The 17,954-nt window shown below is 34.8% G+C and overlaps 1 protein-coding gene across 4 annotated transcripts in view; it reads left to right on the forward strand.

The window, feature by feature from the left end:
* The first annotated feature begins 264 nt into the window (after nucleotides 1-264).
* LIN28B (lin-28 homolog B) overlaps nucleotides 265-17,954 on the forward strand; it is a 133,140-nt gene continuing 115,450 nt past the window's right edge. The window contains exons 1-2 of one of the 4 annotated variants that reach the window (XM_047769362.1): nucleotides 265-305; nucleotides 8,018-8,205. In XM_047769362.1, the coding sequence (XP_047625318.1) occupies nucleotides 272-305; nucleotides 8,018-8,205 (222 nt within the window). In that variant the 5' untranslated portion in view covers nucleotides 265-271. Of the gene's footprint in view, nucleotides 306-5,768; nucleotides 7,186-7,653; nucleotides 7,704-7,968; nucleotides 8,206-17,954 lie in introns of those variants that run through there. The other 3 variants (XM_047769364.1, XM_047769363.1, XM_047769360.1) reach the window with 3 other exon arrangements.

Consider the following 17,954-nt stretch of genomic DNA (forward strand, 5'->3'; position numbering starts at 1 on the left):
TCTTTGAGTACATTCCATTGGTTTTGTTTAGAATGTTTTTAAAACTACTATCCCTTAATGGAATGAAAGGCAAGTTTATGCCAACTGGTTATCAAATTTTGCTAGGTGAGTCTTAAATTGTAAAAAAAAAGTTTACAGGTCACTTCACAGAGTCAAAACCTAAGCATTTTACTGCTTTCTAATGAGCCATTAAGCTGAAGAAGAGGCAATTAAATGAGCAATTAATGTAGTACTGACTTGAGCTCTCTGATTTTAGGTTCTTCAGAAGACAATGAGGTCATTCAACCAGGTTTCATCAGCCCCAGGTTAGTCTTTTTTTTTTTTCCCCCAATGAAATATTTTACTTAACTAATACTTATTTAAAAAGCTGACTGGGGGCATAAGAGAAAACTTGACAGCCCTCAGGAATTCTCTACTTTGGCAAGATAAATACTCCAGATAACAATCTATGAACTGATAGTCCCACAAGAATTGCATGGATGAAATCTTCTCATTAACTGCTTACTCCTTTTCTTCCTGATTTTAGCAGTACTGGATTTTGTGGTTCCCTTATCCATAACTCAGGCAAAATACATAATAGATATTTAAATGTTTATGGAGCTGAATCTAAAGTATTTGTGACTTGTTCATTTTCATAAATCCCAAAGGAAAATGGGCATTCACACACATCTGTTTAATTAATTTAAAGATAGAGACTTGCTACTCTTTTCAAAATAATTGACCATAACATAAATAGCACAATATTTTAGACATTTTATTCAGGAATTGAAGAATTCTCCTAATCTAGGGAAGCTCCATTTATTTTGCTTTTCATGAGCATGTATCAAATTTGTTCCTCATTATATTACAAAAATGAGTCATATAAACTTTCAATATCTTAAACCTACACTTTTAAAATATATATCCAGGAGTTCTCTGGTGGCTCAATGGGTTAAGGAGCTGACATTGTCACTGCTGTGGCTTGTCACTGCTGTGGCTCAGGTTTGATCCCTGGCCTGGAAACTTCTGCATGCTGTGGTGTGGCAAAAAAACCCCAAACTTTATTTAGGTGTACTGTAAAACCTAGGCATTTGATGTATAAATATTTTCTTGTTTTATTGAAATTAACTGAAAACCGACAACACTTTTTTTAATAATCATTTTATTTGGTAATGTATTACTCTGGCTTTTGCTCTGTTGAATTTAATGTCTTGTCTCTGCTCTTGACTAATACTACTTTCAGAACACACTTAAGAGCTGTGAGATGACAGAGTTTATGAGCAAGTGAAAAGATGTTATTCTATTATTCTGATCAAATACTGGATTGTAGGTGGCAAGAGGAAAGCAGTAGGGATCAAAAGTTTTAATGAGGAAACCACTGTTCTGCATTGCCTTTTGACAAGCACTTTTTTCTAAAGTGAATCTTTTGACCCAAGAGATTATGCTCCAAAGAGTATCATAAAAAGAAGATTCTGAAAAGTTGCTAAAATATTTTAATTTACCAACTAGTTTCCCCATACCATTGATTGTGGTTTTCCTTTGGGGGCAAACTGGAAGCAGTCCAGAGGCCCTTTTCTCTTTTGGGATAATGTTAACACCAATGTGTTAAGTGACTGCAATAAAGTTTCATGCCTGTGTTTCCTTGTGATTAAAAAAGAGTTGGCCTGGGAGAAGTTCCACTTTCACCAAAAGAAAGGTTATTGCCAGATATTACATTTATGCCAAAGACTTGAACATCAACTGCTCCAGTTTCCTCACTTTGCAGATGAGGAGACTGAGGCCCAAAGAAGCTTAATGATCCAAGATCACAAGGTCACTAAGTGGGACCAGAACTCTGGCCTCCAATTTCTAGCTGGATGCTTTTTCTCCACAGGTTTGCCTCCCATACAGACATCTTTAAAGCCTGAAGATTTCTTCTCATTTGTCTCATCTTTTACTCCTGTACTGTTTTTTCCCTTCCCATTGTCCATGTACCTGTCCTTTTCCCCCAAATAAACTCTAAGTAAAAATATTAAAAGAAATATCTGAGAAACAGTCCACACTCTTCAGTTGTTTGTTTTGATGAGATTAACTTTTACAGAATAAACTTTCATTCATTCCTTTGAGAGAGGGGGCAGAATTGTATGTTTATATTTATTGGTGTCATTTCTGTAGACTCAATATTTATTGCAAAAAGATCTTTAAATTATGAGGTATACATGTTCAAGTACTATAGGTGAAAAACATGGATTCATTTTTTCAAATAAAATAAGCTTTCTTTTTTGCTATTCTGGGCAAAGTAATATGGTGCCTATTACTAACTGATTTCTCTATCCTGTTGCTATTATAGTTAAAATCACTTGGAAAGTATTTATTGAGCACAGTTCAGAACCTATTTGGGAGGAATAATAATAAATTTTTATTTTTAATTTTAATTGAAGAAGTATGTTAATAGAATATGATTTTTTGCTATTCAATTAAAAAAATTCTACAAAATAGTGTTAAAATAATGCCCATTTTCTGAATTAATTTTGTTGCACTAAGTACTTCACTTGATGAAACATAATGGACCAAAAAGCAGAAAATATTTGCAAATGCTTGTTTTTTGAAATATAAAGATAATTTGGCAAACTTAAAATTTATGCTAATCGGTTCCTGTATTTTCGTAACTTTATACCTGGAGAAATGTGTTAAGATATTTAAGGAAAAATTTTAAGAGATTTTTACAGCTTTGTAAAAATTCTGAAATTGAAACAATTAAGCCAGAGCATTTAGATTCCAGATAAAGAAATTAAATGTGAACGGAATTTTGCTCCTTGGAAACAAAAACAAATAGCCCCCATATTCTAAAGTGCCTCTACTATAAGACCAAAGTACCCGGCCGAGTACTCCTTTCGTCGACTCCGTATTTTAATAATTTCATGAAAGTTATTTACCAGTAGTTTTCTGAAACGCAGTTGTGAGACCTGCAACAGTTTGCCCGACGTGCAGGTCCGCAGCTTTTGGGCGGGAAACCTCAAGCCGCGGCCAAAGAGCTGGTTCCCCAAAATCGCCCCCGGCCGCCCCCCACCCCCTTCCCCGCCGAGGGCTTTTCCTGATCTCCCAAAGGCGCAGGGCGACGTTTCCGTGGCTTCCCGAAAGGATGGCGCCAGGGGTCTGTCTGAAGACAGCTCCATTTTAGGCATGGCCTGGTGGGGGAGTGGGGGTGTGTGTGGTAATTTTTCTCGGGTTCTCCTGGTCCCGTCCCCCACCCCGCCCTCCTCCAGACTTGACTTTTCTGACTGCGGAGACTTTGACATCTCACAGATGAGAGGGATCAGATTATAAATGATATATGTCTGGAAATGCAGTAAAAGTAGATTGTGCCAAGTGTTGTCTTCATCATGGTGAAATGAAGGCAAAGGTTTCTTTTGTTTGGTGTTCATTTTGGGGGGACAAAATGACATGTGAAAGTCCCCTAATTAGTGAGACATCATCATCCGCGACTTCTAGAGAGGAGGTGGTGCTGTGGTGAATAAGGGAAAGGTGACTGGAGAGAGAAAGGGGAGAGGAAGTGCAGGGGGCGGTCGGTGGAGGGAAAGGGCAGATCCGCTGACCTGGGGGTCTCAGCCACCCTGGGGCGCGAGCTGCGCGTGAAGCTCCGCGGCTGCGAGGGCAGTGTGGGGGCCGCAGACCCCAGCCTTATTTGCCGGGAGGATGGCGCGGGTGGAGTCGCTCGCCACAGTACCGCAGCCCCTCCTCCTAGTTTTAAGAAAAACCGAAGCATTGTTTCTGCTTTAATAGAAGTCACTCATGGCTTATAGTTGAAAACGACGGCGGTGGGCTCTGGTACCTCTTTTGGTTCCTTGCATTGAACGGTTGGAGTTTTAAAAAAAGAAGAAAAGAAAACGTGTACTTCGTTTTTAAAACGTAGAAGTCTTAGATTGCGATAATCAATGGCCGTAGGATAGGTTATTTCCTTGATTTTTTTTCACCCCGAGTGCACTGAGGATTCTTTGTAGCTACTTGTACTCATTTTAAAGACATTTTGAAAGAAGTAGGATAAATCAAGCTACTGAAACATTTGGCTTCCACAAGTATAAAACATGAGTTTTGAGTAAAGCACAGGTCTTTCTGGCCCTAAAAACAAGTAGGAAATGAGAAAAAAATTAAAACCAGAAGACTTCAGGAAGGTGACAAATTGGAAAGCGTTCTAGGAGATTCATGGGACATTTTAGGTGAAAGAAGCACTCTATGAGCTTAAAGAGATTATGGTTAGTTTTATAAAAGGATCTTAGGCTCAAAAGATTGGGGGGGGGGGGCGCAGAAAAGATGAATCTATTTAAAAGAAAGTGCCATGTCCCTGAAATGGGTTCTGATATTTTCTGTGTCACTGTGTCTACTTTCTTCTCCCCCCCCCAATTCTCTTTCCTGCCTCTCTTCATTCTGCCCTCTCCTTTTCCTTTCTCTTCTTTCTTTTACCCTCCCCATCTCCCACCCCCAGGTATGTAAATGAATTTGCCTTAAATTCTTTGTGAATGAATGTTAGAGGATTTTCTCAAAGTTCCCAGTTGGAAAAAGCTTTCTACAGGACTTGAAAGGCCGATGTCCCTCTCAGGAAATGAATGAGTCGATAACCTCTGACACCAGTGACCAGTCCAGTGAACCCTACCTTAATTCCACTAATACTGGAGGCCCCCAATCAGGCAAGACTGAATCTCATAACCATACCATCCAGTGTGGTTCACTTGTGGTATTTCACACCTTTCATCAGTGTATTTATAGGTTTGAATTTCCTCAAATTTAGCAAACAAGGATTCAGAATCTACCTACACATTTCTGATTTTATGATGACTAGACTTTTCTAATTAAAAGCAAACTTACAGATAAAATATTGTTTATCATAAATATGTTAGTGACAAAACTAAATTATACTGGTCTGTGAATTTTATGATAATTTTGCATAAATACTGGCATTTCCCCTAAATTTGCATGAATGCTTTTTCAGATTATTTTTCTGTCACCAGATGTTGACTTTTATAAAAGTAAATCTTTCATTTAAAATTAAAAAAAAAAAAAAACACCCAACTTAAACTAGTTTTTCTATTTTGTGTTATTCAAAATATTTAACCTGGAACATAAAGTTATTTCATTATAGGTCAGTGTAATCAGTTGATTTCTGCTATTAAAGTAATATCTAGTAAATGTTTTGTTAGCAAATAGCTTTTTTTTTTTTTTTTTTTTTTGAGCGCTTCAAGCTTTTGGGACTCTTGCAAAATCATTTGGATTTTTACACCTTTTTCTTTCCTCCCAACCAGCTGGCACATGGTTATCTATTGCCCCCCCCCCCAGTAAATAAAATGAGAAAGCTTTGCCCCCTTTCTTGAGCCAACAACAAAGGAAATAAACGAAAAATGTTTTCAAATTCATCAGTCCCTTTGCCTTCTACCACAAACAGCTGAAAATACCATTTTATTTATGTACAACCATTTATTTCAGGTCTGAACTAATTAATATAAATTTATATCTGTTTAAAATGGGGAGGAGGTGTAAATAGGTGCATTATGTGGGTTTCAAAAGCTTTTTGATTTGGAATCCGTTTTAGTTTGTATGAAACAATGTTAGAGTTAGGAGTGTGTTTGGAGAGACGGGGAGGGGGGTTGCGGGCATGGTGGGGGAGGGTCAACTCGGTAGCTTTGCCGAAGGGAAGTGGTATCTGTACAGTTTCTCCGTAAACTGCTTGTTTAAGAAAATGGGGGGTGGGGTGGGGGGAAGAGTAGTGGTGCGTTTTAATGTTTCAAAGGCGTGCGTTATTTTATATTCTAAAGGAAATCAAGAATTTCTAGTTAATCTATAATATTTGCTGTAGTAGTCGATGAGGGAGGCATTATTGGTGTCAGCATCTAGTAATCAACAATCGTTTGAACCAATTTGAAAGGTAAACGGTAAGCATTTTGAAACAGGGCTGGCCGGCAAGGGAAGGTAGGAGCCTAATCCGTTATTAAATTTTCGTTTATCCAACTCTTCTTTCTACTGGTAGTGGACTTTTTAAATGTCAGGTTAGAGTTAATACGATATGAATTTACCTTTTTTCTCCCACTTGCCCCTTTTTCACCCCCCTCCCCCTGCCCGAGCCCGCTGTTTCTCCCCCACCTCTTTCTCTGGCTTTGCAGCCGCCTGTGCTGGCGGCTCCTCTTCACCTCCCCTGCCTGGCGCTCCCCTCCCCCTCCCTGCCCTATGTCGCCTTGCTCTTGGGGAACAATCGCCACTGATTGAGGTTCACTCTATGTTAGGCTGGAAAACCGGGCTGTTATTTAGGAAGTCATTAATCACATCTCCTCCCCCGGAAAGAGATGGCGGAGAAACCTGTGAAGTACAATTCCTTACCAACCTCCTACAAAATTTTCAAAATGGTAAACCTAAACACAATTTGACTACATGAAGGTGATACCGATTTTTCCAGTAGGATTTTATTTTAAATTTGAAAAAAATTTCCAGGCACAATTAGGTAATTGTGTGCATTTATCTTATTGGAGGTGTAGGTTACCACTATCCAAAGTTTCATGGGTATGTAATTAGATTTAATTAGATCTTTCGTTAATTATATATTTTCCTCTAAGAATTGAATTAAATATGAAATTTGTGCCCCAAGCAGGTTTACTGTTATGAAGCAGCTGAGTTCTTATGGGAAAAAGAGCATAACATCGGTTGCTTTATTTAAATGGCTTTTTCCCCTAAAAGATTATTTAGACAGCCTTGTGCGTAAGGCACGCGTGTGCACATACATGACTGCCGTTTTTTCTAAATCGACGATTCACAAGGACCCTCCATTGTGTTTAAGCAAAAGCACGAAATCGGCATTCTGATTTATCGTAAAGAAGCGTCCCAAATTGTCTTTAAGATAACATGTTTGAGTTTTTCTTGTTCATTCATAAATTATTTTGATGTCAGCGTAGATGAAATGGCGATTGGTTATCTCTTCCTCTTGCCAGCCCCTTAAGGATCCGAGGTGAAATTAGTAGCAAGAAAGCATGTAATTGACAAAGTCACGTGTGCTCAGGGGGCCAGAAACTGGAGAGAGAAGAGAAAAAAATCAAAAGAGGGAAAGCACATTAGACCATGCGAGCAAAATTTGTGATCGCACAAAATCAAGATGTTAGATTGATGCAGAAGATCACTCCGTTCCAAAGGGAAAGTTTTCATCTCACGAGTTTGGAGCAGAGGGCCCGTGGGGCAACATGGCCGAAGGTTAATTTTCTTTTCTATTGTTTTACTGTGATTTTCTCTCTTCCTTTCTCTCTCCTCCCCCTCTCCCACCCTCTTTGCCCGTCCCCCCTTCCCCTTTTACCCCAATACTGAGCAATACCCCCACCCCCCACCGCGCAAGGGGGCTTTCTGCAACCTATTGTTATAGATCTCCAAAAATGTTTTGTACCGCCCACACTGATTCACAACTTGAAAAGCTTTCAGGGGGCTATTGTTTGAATTGTTTGAGTGTGATTAAGCGCAGTTTCTGTTAGCGAGCCCAAGAAAACTTTTATACACCTGCCCCCTCCCCCATTCCACCCTAACTTTAATTGAAAGTTATGGGGGGGAGGGGAACGCACATTGCAAATAACCCTGCATTCACTGCTGCCGCTTGTGCATTAACTAGTTCTAACCATCTTCACTATTTCTCTTTCCTCCTCGTGCCCGCCAGAAAAGAATCCGTTTCGCTGAAAATTTCTCTTTGTAAATGGGATCAGTGTTACAGCAGCAATATGCAAGTAAAGTATCGCATGCTGTACTGTAATATGTGGCTGAAAAACGGAGTTAAATGAAAAAGTACACGTATGTACAGAAACGTGGAAGTTGTGATCGATAGAACAGTGTGGCTCCCCCCTCCCCCGCTTTCCTTTTAACCCTTTCATTTTAAATATTTTTCTGCAGAATAAAAAAAGGAATCAACCATATACTAGCGTTGTTTTTTTTTTTTAATTTTTATTTCCACCCTCCACCCCCACTCCCAAGCAGTTTTTTTCCCCTCTTTCAATGAACAATTTGGGACTACTAACTGACTTTTTTGTCCTGTTCTACCCAGGCGGGGCAAGCAAAGGTGGTGGAGAAGAGCCCGGGAAGCTGCCGGAGCAGGCAGAGGAGGAATCCCAGGTTTTGCACGGAACTGGCCACTGTAAATGGTTCAACGTGCGAATGGGATTTGGATTCATCTCCATGATAAGCCGAGAGGGAAGCCCCTTGGATATTCCAGTCGATGTATTTGTACACCAAGTAAGCCAAAACTTTTTTTTTCCTCCCCTTTTTCACCTTTTTCCAGAAGGAGTTGGTCGGTCGTTTTGTCAATGGACTTAAAATAATGTGCCTTTCAAAATCTCCCTTACAGTCAGGGGTGAATCCAGTTTTTAGGGCGTGTTCATGGGTTTATTACAGGATGTCTTTTCTTAAGCAGAAAATCTTTGAAATTTCACTGCTGGGTGTTGGCTGATTTTTACTAAGCAAGTTCCCCTCTTCATTCGACAGCGAAATTGCCCTGGTGTAGCTTCCGGTATTATTGGTTACAGTACATTCTGTGGCCTGTGCCTGGGGAATGAGTGCGAAATGAATGTAGAAACAGTGGTCATTTAAATTAAAAAAAAAGAAAAACAACCAATTTGCCGTTAAAAGAAATCTATAGATCCTCTTATTTTAGACATTTCTTATCAATAGCTTCCCGTTTCATCTCTGCCTGTCTGGTAGTCATTTGTAGAGTCGAATTGAAAATAATTTGATTTCACAGTAAAATAAAGATGAACATTGTTGGCCTAGAGTGAGTTTGAAAAAAATGCAAGAGAGGATTCTTCGTAATCAAACATTTTGGAAATGTGCACCCTGTTGGGTATAGGTTCAAGGATACTGTCCCTTTAAGAGACTGAACTCAAAAAAACATGTGGCCAGAGGCGGCTCTAGTATGTGTGTTTAAAATGTGCTAGTAGGCTACTTGGAGTAAATTTCCACCATTGCTTATATTGTATCGTAATTTTTTAAGATGCTTAAATACCATATAGAATGCCATTGCTTCTTATTTTTTGAAATTTTACTCAGGAACAAGTAAATTAATACCTCTCGCCTTTTCACTCCTCTCTCTTGTTTCATCTCTTCATAGTAAAAAGATGTATTTACAGTTTGCAAGCTTGATTGTTTGATCGAAAAAAGTTAAAGAAATATAAATTATCTATAGTGAATTATTTGCTAGGATAAAAGGGATTTAGGACCAAAGAGTTTATTTTTGCTTGTCATCTAAGTTAAAAAGCATTGAATGAATGGATCTGAGGACTTCAGGTTGACTGACACAGATACATGCAGGAATACTTAGTATATTTGCATGAAAATTATCTGTCTTGTTTGATAGTATGTTGCATGTTCCTGGTAATAATTTACAACCTCCTTTCTCCCTAAGGAATATCATCTTCAAATTAAGTATATAAACAATAGAAACATATGAAACCATTCTGTTTTGATCTGTTGTTCTGTGTGCTTGGTAGCTTCCTGACCTTGCTGTATGGTGTGTGTTTTCCTTTCCTTGAGGCCTGGCTATCATTATTGGCTGTTTACATGTGGAAGGATCAGCATAATCTGTGAATTGAAACAGGGTTTAAATACATAAATAGAAGTCCACAGACAGGCTACTGGATTTTGTCCCTCCTACTTCACATGGCCGTATGAAGCCATGTTTTCTGCTTTTTTCCTCCCTGGATTGAAAGACTAAAATCATTGACAAATCCGTTTTCGCTCAGGCTCTGGCTTTCCCCCCTTTGAACCTCCTTTAGGTTGTTAAATTGTTCTTTACAATCTCATAAATTTGTTTTATAGATGAATGAAAAAAATAGCCCTTTTCTTCTTTGTCTGATCACACCTTGTTGTAATTTGGTTTTCTGTGTTTACCTTTTAATATATTCAAATATTAGACATTTTATTAATTGATATTATTGTTTAGAACCATGAGATACCCAATTTTAAGTCATTTAATGGTTATATGTTGATAAACATTGCTGTATCCAGTGGGTTAAGAAATGCTGTATTGCTGGAAAAGTTTTCTTTATGTAGATAGTGAGCACTTTCTAGAGTACAAATATTGATTATTCATATTAGACTTCCTTTAATCTTCTATTACACATCATATATTTACTAGTAGAACAGTATTAAAATGATGTATATGATAAAAACTCAAAATATGTGTATTTGTATTCTTCATAAGGATATATCTGGATACATTCTTGGGAAGAAGTATGTAAAAAGTCAACAAAACTCAAATATTAGCATTTTTGTGATGTAAAAAACCGGAGCAGTAATAATCTTTAAATTTAAATTTGGAAAGTGTCATTGTAAGGCATCTTTGATGGTCGCAGTATTTGTTTTGTGAAATATTATCTCAGTTTATTTTTTTTCTCCCTAGGGAAAATTATTGAGAATCAGTAGCTTTGGGTTTTTTTGTTTCTTGACTTTGATACCTAGGTAAAGGGGTTTCTGTCTTATGTTGAAACTTCTAGATTGCATTTAAGTCCTATGAATAATTGTTTTGAAGAAGGCAGTATCCTACTGATTTTAGCCAACAACCACAAGTAACAATTTGGTGGCCACAAATGATGTGTGCAGGTATCATGTGAGCATCACTTACACAATCAGGTTGCAATTGAAGACCATTTTACAAAAGTTTTAAAGATATTTAAAAATTATTATTTTAGCTGCCTTTTTTTTAACTGTATGAGCATTTTTGAAAGCATACTAGATTTTGTGTATAATTGTAAATTAGGCTTTCTCCATTATGTCTATATGCTATTTTGTTGGAAAAGAATAGATTTCACTGATAATTAGGAATTTTAAATATCTAGGTATTATTTTAAATATATCAAATAGTGGTTTTTACTGTTTAGAAGTACATGTGTCATTGGATTTTTTAAAAGTATTCTGAAGCATGTTTTTAATAGTGGATATTTGGGGAAATAAAAACTAAATTATTTAGTTTCTTTAAAATAATATTTAAAAATTCATGCCAAGGATATTTTTCAATCTTTAAAAATATTGACTGCAAAGAAATGCACATCAAAAACAATTTAGTTACTATGAAATAAAGAGTGTATATGTGAGTGTGTTTTTAAAATAGTTGTGCATTTGTAGTTCCATAATTCTATTTGAAATTTGTTAGCAACAATACAATCAAACTTTCTTTTACTTTCTGTAATGTCACCACCTCAAAAAGAATCCCAAGACCTAAGTGCTGTCCTTTCTCTGCCTTCAGACTTTTTGATAAATGAAGTGAGACTGTTGTTTGAGGATGGTATGTGACCATTTTGGTTGAAAATGACATTCTTCATTGGACTTCTTGATGTTAATTGGAGATTTAAATGTTTGTATTTTTATGGATTTGTAATTAATAGATGTATTATGACATGTTAATATTGAAACATTGAAAACTTTCAATATTTTTAAAAACAACAAAAATCTTTAAATATTATATATTTTAATTTTGTCACAGCTCACTGTTTGGAGTTTTTCCTTAAATTTTTTTAATATTTAAATTTTTTGATGATTTATTTTGTAAATAGGATAAGTTTGTAGGAATTTCTTAAGTGTCCAATGCGAAACACAGTTTTGTCTCTCAGTTGAAGTAAGAGTATACATAATGAATACAGATTTGTAAGTCTGGGTTCTACTCAGGTGATTTTATCAATTAGAATACCGTTTTTTTGTAAGTGCTAATAATTAATAATTCTCTCAACTGATTGTTATTAATAACTTTTGAAAAATTTGCATCCATAGTTAGATTGTGGAGTAACATGTTTAAATTACCTGGAAAGGTTCCTGGCAACTTTCTGAAATATTATAATCTTTTAATAGAACTTAAATATGTGATGGTACTTTAAATGAATCACATGATAATTAAACATTAGGTATTTTTTAGAAGAAGACAGTATTACTCAACAGCCCATTGAGGCTATCATTTTTTTTTCACACAGATTTTGACATTTATTTTTAAAGTCATTATCTCAACTGATAAGATAAAATGATCATTTGAACTTTACTTTGTCCAGCAGAGGGATGGAACTCATTCTCCTTATTACCCTCTCTTCAGCTCATTTGTGTAATGATATTTTCTTATTGGGTCATATAGTTGGGATACTTTGCCATCAACTATTATACAAAAATTTTTAACAAATATTTCATTTATTTCATAATTTATATAAGAATTCTTTTTCAAAGAGAGAGAATAATTTCAAAATGACTGCATTAGCTACCATTACTCTTTGGGCTTAAATATTTATTTTAATTTGGCTTTGAAGGCTTTATTTATTTTTCAGGTATTGATGTTTTCTTCTTAAGCCCTTTATTTCTGATTTATAGTTTGATTTTTTTGGAGAATACAGATGCTTACATTACAAAGATTTTATATATTTTATTACCTTGCTCAGAAAACATTTCAAAGAATAATAGAAACAGGTAAAAAATAAGAATAACTATTGTAAAAGAGTTAAGTTTAAAGCATTTTTATTAACAATATAGGGTATAAAAATATTTGGAGATGACTAATATTTAAATATATGAAAACAAATATCATACACAGTTCTGTTGATATAGCAAGGAGATTGTCTCAGTGTTTTCAACATTAATTAGTTACACAATTATGAAAACAAATTTATTCTAATATGCTCATGTTTACAGGCTTTTCATAATACCAACTTATTAGCCATATTACTTTTATCATAGATTAGCATGAAACCATTTTTCACCTGTGGGATATGACTTATTCTTGGAGCTATTGAAAAAGTCTATATCTATATATATGTGTACGCATATAGATGTACATTTAGACAAATCTTGTAAGTGCAAAAATGTGATCATATAGTAGTTCATTTGTTTGTGAGTTATGCATTTTAATATTTTGAAATTGGTTCCTGAAGCTACCAAATTTTTAGGATGATTTGCCCAGTTGATAAGTTTGGAGGAATCCCAAGTGAAGTCCTTTAAAGCTACTTAAATCATAAAATCACATTTTTAAGGCATTTAATTAAAGTGTTGTAAGACTTTAACTATCTTAAAAGACAGTGAGTACTGTCCTGATTTTCAAATGCTGGTCCATTTTCAGGATCTTTTTTGTGTATTTCTAAAAAGATATTCTCATTTAATTTAAACACGAAATGTGAATTGAGTACATAATTAGGACATTGTCTTCCCTCCTCATTTTAAAGATTATTGATGTAACTCAGGTATTTTCCTCTTACTTATTTGTGATTCTTTTTTAAAAAGACCATTTACAACAAATGAAGGCAATAAATCTAAGAATTGTTTTTTAAACAAATATATAACTGACAAGCCACTTACAAGTATTTAGCATGACATCTTCAACCTATCTTTTAACTCATCTCAGAGTTCTTCAGTTTCATAAGAAGTTAAAAACTTCTTTTGTTACCTGCATTCAACATGGTAGTCCTTCATTGTAAATTTTGTTGCTTTTGGATATCAAGGAACACTTATTATTTGAATTTGATTGAATTCATCTTCCTGTTCAGAAACTACTTAACTACTGCAGTTAGTTTTATACATCCTAGCTGAGCTGTTCTGTTGGTTTTGTGATTAATTTGAAAGTTACTGTTTAAAAATATGGTGTACTGTGTTTTTATTTCTAAACCAAGTGTAACCTGACAAAGTAAGGATATTTCTGATTAATTAAACTGGAAATTTGTTACTTTAAATATGATATTTTAGACAGTTTGGAACTAAATATTGGGTATTTCTCACTGAATTTTATGTAGCTGAAACTTTAGTAGTTACTAAAGTTATGGCATTGTAACATACAGTCCATAAGAAATTTAAACGATTTATATTCTTCTCTAAAACAATTTGATTATAACACTTTCTAATATTATAAACATTGATAACAGTAATATATTCAATAAAATACATTGTAGATCAGTGAGGTACATTTAGAAATGATGTTTTAAAGAGTACTCTATCAAATGAGTAAAAAAAGTGTTTGTTATGTTACAACAGATTGGAAGATTATTTTATGATTGTCCCTTTCCCCATATCTAAATATTTGACAATTTATAATTATCTGCCAATTTAGACAACTTATAAATCTATAAATAAGATTTATAGATAATTGATAACTTCAGTCATATTTCTTTTTATAATCAACTGCAATTTGGAATATCAATATCTATCTTTGTGAAGAGTAGCGATATTGTTATACAAATTCCCTAGCAAGTGTATGTTGAATAAACAGGTTTTATTTTCATAGTTTGTTATATCCTGAGATTTTACCTGTGTATTCAAGTATAACTCTTCAGTTCGTGAATTCCTCAGTATAGGCTAAGGAAAAAACATAAAACATTGTGATAATTTAATATCTATTGCCCTATTAATAATTAATCCTCATGAGATACTATACAATGATATAGAGTCTAGTCAAATAGATCAGTGTTCAAAGCCCAGGTTATTATGTGTCTGTAGAGGAAGTGACTTACCTTGTTAGTTATCTTACAAAGGACGGGATAACCCTTTCTATAGGGTTATTATGAGGATTAAATGTTATTACACATGTAAAGCATTTAACACAGAGCTTGGCAGATAGTGAGAACTCAGCAATGATTGTATATAGTATTATTACCAAAGAGATGTCATGTGTTAGAGTGAGGTCAAAAATATCAAAAATGAAGGTTTGGGTTTGGTAGTGCAACTTGGTAGGTTTTTTACTTTTGGCTAGTTCTTCCAAGGAGCTACAGTATTCTTATGGGTAAAATATGGTTGATAATATCTTCCCTCCCTAATTTGGAGGAGGAGGGTAAGGGTCAACTGAGGTAGCATACATGAAAATAATCTAAGAATTCTAACCCTCCAGGTTTAGTTTTAATCTTTAATTCAGGCAGTATATTTTTATTAATACTTTCACCATATTGTCAGAATTTAAAAAAGGTAGTAAATTATTCTTGCCTGGTCAACTTAATTGATGCAAATTTATATAGAATAAAATTTGCCAAATTTAATCGTACGTGATGTTTTGACAAATTGTGTAACCATCACCACAGACAAGATACAGAATATTTCATCACCGTCCCCCCAAATTTCCCTTGTGCTCATTTGTAGTCACCTTTGAAAATGAGAGTCCCAGCTGTCCTATATGATATTGATATGTCTGTCATATTAACTGGTTAAATGACCTATTTCCTTTTAACTCTGTCTCTCTGTAAGCTATGATCCAGTACACTTCATGAAATACAGTCCACACTTACTTTCATGTTTTTTGTTGTTTCTCTAGTTATTTCTGTTTGGCAATGGCCTTTTCACCAGTAATTTCTGTGCTCGTGAAAGTGAGATTAATTAATATACATTTCACTAATCTTCAATCATTCCTTGCTTACCCAAGGGCATAATTAGGCTTATTGATATTCATATTTCTTATCAGAAATTTAATGAATACCTGTCTTAACTGAGTTTTTACATATACATTCCTAGAGGTATAAATCAGCAAGATGGCTATTATATAAAAGTTTGTATAAAATTTTTAAGAAAATGGTTACTTTAGAAAAATTTCTAGTTTAATAACTTATCTATTCAACTAATTTTTTTAATTGATCACATCCTAAGTGTAAAGTACTGTTGGATGATAAATTTAAGACTTCTGCTCCAGATTGCTACATATTCTGTTTTCTTCCTTTTACCAAACTTTTTAATAAGATTTTCCCAAATAATTCTCATTCTTTTCATACAAGGTTGGAAGCAAGGGCTCATTTTTTCCCATATACTTTCATTTTTTTTAACAAAGTTTAACTCTGCAACCTCTACCCATAATTTGAGGATAATTATGATGAAAAAAAATAAATGTTAGTTTTTAAACTTTTGAACTAAATACAATGATTTCCCATCAGTTACAGAATATATAAGTTTCCAGGAGTTCCCATTGTGGCTCAGTGGTTACAAGCCTGACTAGTATCCATGAGGATGTGGGTTTGATCCCTGGCCTTGCTCAGTGGGTTAAGGATCCAATGTTGCTATAAGCAGCAGTGTAGGTTGCAGATGTGGCTAGGATTCTGTGTTGCTGTGGTGTAGGCTGGCAGCTGTGGTTCCTATTTGACCCCTAGCCTGGGAACTTCCATATGCTGCAGGTGCAGCCCTAAAAAGAAAGACACACACACACACACACACACACACAAATATATATATTTTCAGATTTCATGCATAGAAACTGCCTTTATCATTCTGAGAATAATATCATTCTATTGTGCTATTAATAATATATTTAATTTTTATCAGCTGCTCTTTTTGTTATGAGACACTTTAAAAACTCAGACCCCACTGAAATGTATTACTTTTGTTGGTCTTCACTTAGCTTCTATTTCAAAATCTTGAATGTTTAATTTGCTAATAACTCGAAAATTTTTGCTCAGTTTTATTATTCTACATTATGTAAATAATCTATGTAAATTTCAAATTAATTTTACTTTGGCTGCAATTTGTTCATGATTGTTGCTTAAGCTTTGCAATTCCCTAGACCATTACTGATAATAGCTAGGATGTTCCCAGAAAATGTAATTCCTCAACTCTTTTATCTTAACATGTTTTCATTCAAATGCATTGTCTTTATCCTTAGTTCAGTCTGTAACAGAAACCGGACAACATGGGTTTTATCTATCACTTTAAATACTTAATAGAGCATTGATGCGTTGTAAAGCTTGGTGTGAATGAATTCTATCAAATTTTTCCTCAAGCTAGGATTTTAATAATATATCCTCTATAATATGGAAACAGCGGTGTTTGGAAATGAATTCCACTTTTCAGCAACTCCTTTAACTAGATTAAATCATACTGGAGAGATGTACCTAACATAGTTCAGTGTAAGCCATACATTTAAAAAGATAAACAAATGAATCTTTTTCAATTTTTTAAAATCTTTTTAGGATTGGTTAAACTATGAGTCAAATTTAATCACAGCATTGACCTCATTTTTTTAGCTCTCTAATTAAAATTTTTAGTTGAATACTAAATCTAAGGACAGTGGATTTGCATGTTTGCCCCTTGCACTGTTTCCTCCCCCTTGCCATTGAAGAATTTTGAATGGTGAGGAATTTGTGCCCTTTGGCTCAGGTTGCAGACCCACTTGATCAAACCAGAGAAGCCGGGGTCAGAACTATTCATTGCTTATCTTTTCCTTGGGCCACATATAAATCCTGCCTTTCTGCTCTCAAAAAAACAAAACAAACAAAAAAAAAACCCCAAAAAAACAAAAACAAACAAAAAAAGCCCCTCCTTATATTAAACTTACAATAAAGCCTGGAGGAAAAAAATGAGCATAATAGTTGATGCTTGCTTGTGACTCCACAAAGTTCAATTTCACTATTTTGGGAACTTTTTCATGGCATTGCAGCTTATTTAATGATGTGATTTTGTTTACATACAAGCTATTTAATTAGATATTAGAAAAGCATCCCATTGGTAGTGAAAATGTGGTGATACGATATTCTAGCTCAGGTTGAGATTTAACACCTTTGAAATGTAGTGATTACTTTTAAGTAAATTGAATTAGTTAATTTGAATCAGATCTATAAAAAGCCCCAAAGTATTTTGTTTAAAGCCCCAAAGTATTTTGTTTTGATGTGCTTAATTTCTAGCCTTTATGCTGACACTTTAAATTTGTCTGAATCAATTAGGGCACAAGTTTATGAACTGTATCAATAATGGTGTAAAGACTTTAAATATAGACCCAGGTTTAAGCAAACACAAAACACTTTGTTCTTATCTCAGCATCCCTCAAAAGTATACAGCTCTGGTTCAGGACCTCAGGACCACCCATCACCCTGGACATTGGATACTCCTATTTATTCTAGAAGCTTGTGAAGTATCTGTGTGCTGGTGGGGGGATGGTGTGTGGATCTGTGTAGGGAATCACAGCTAGGTGATTTTACCCCCAACAAAAGCAGCAACGTTGTTTATAAACTGAATTTTGTCTTGGTAGAATTTCCTAGTTGTAAAATCTAATTTCCGTTAAA

The sequence above is a fragment of the Phacochoerus africanus genome, chromosome 2 (genome assembly GCF_016906955.1).
Source record: "Phacochoerus africanus isolate WHEZ1 chromosome 2, ROS_Pafr_v1, whole genome shotgun sequence".
Taxonomy (NCBI): Eukaryota; Metazoa; Chordata; class Mammalia; order Artiodactyla; family Suidae; genus Phacochoerus; species Phacochoerus africanus.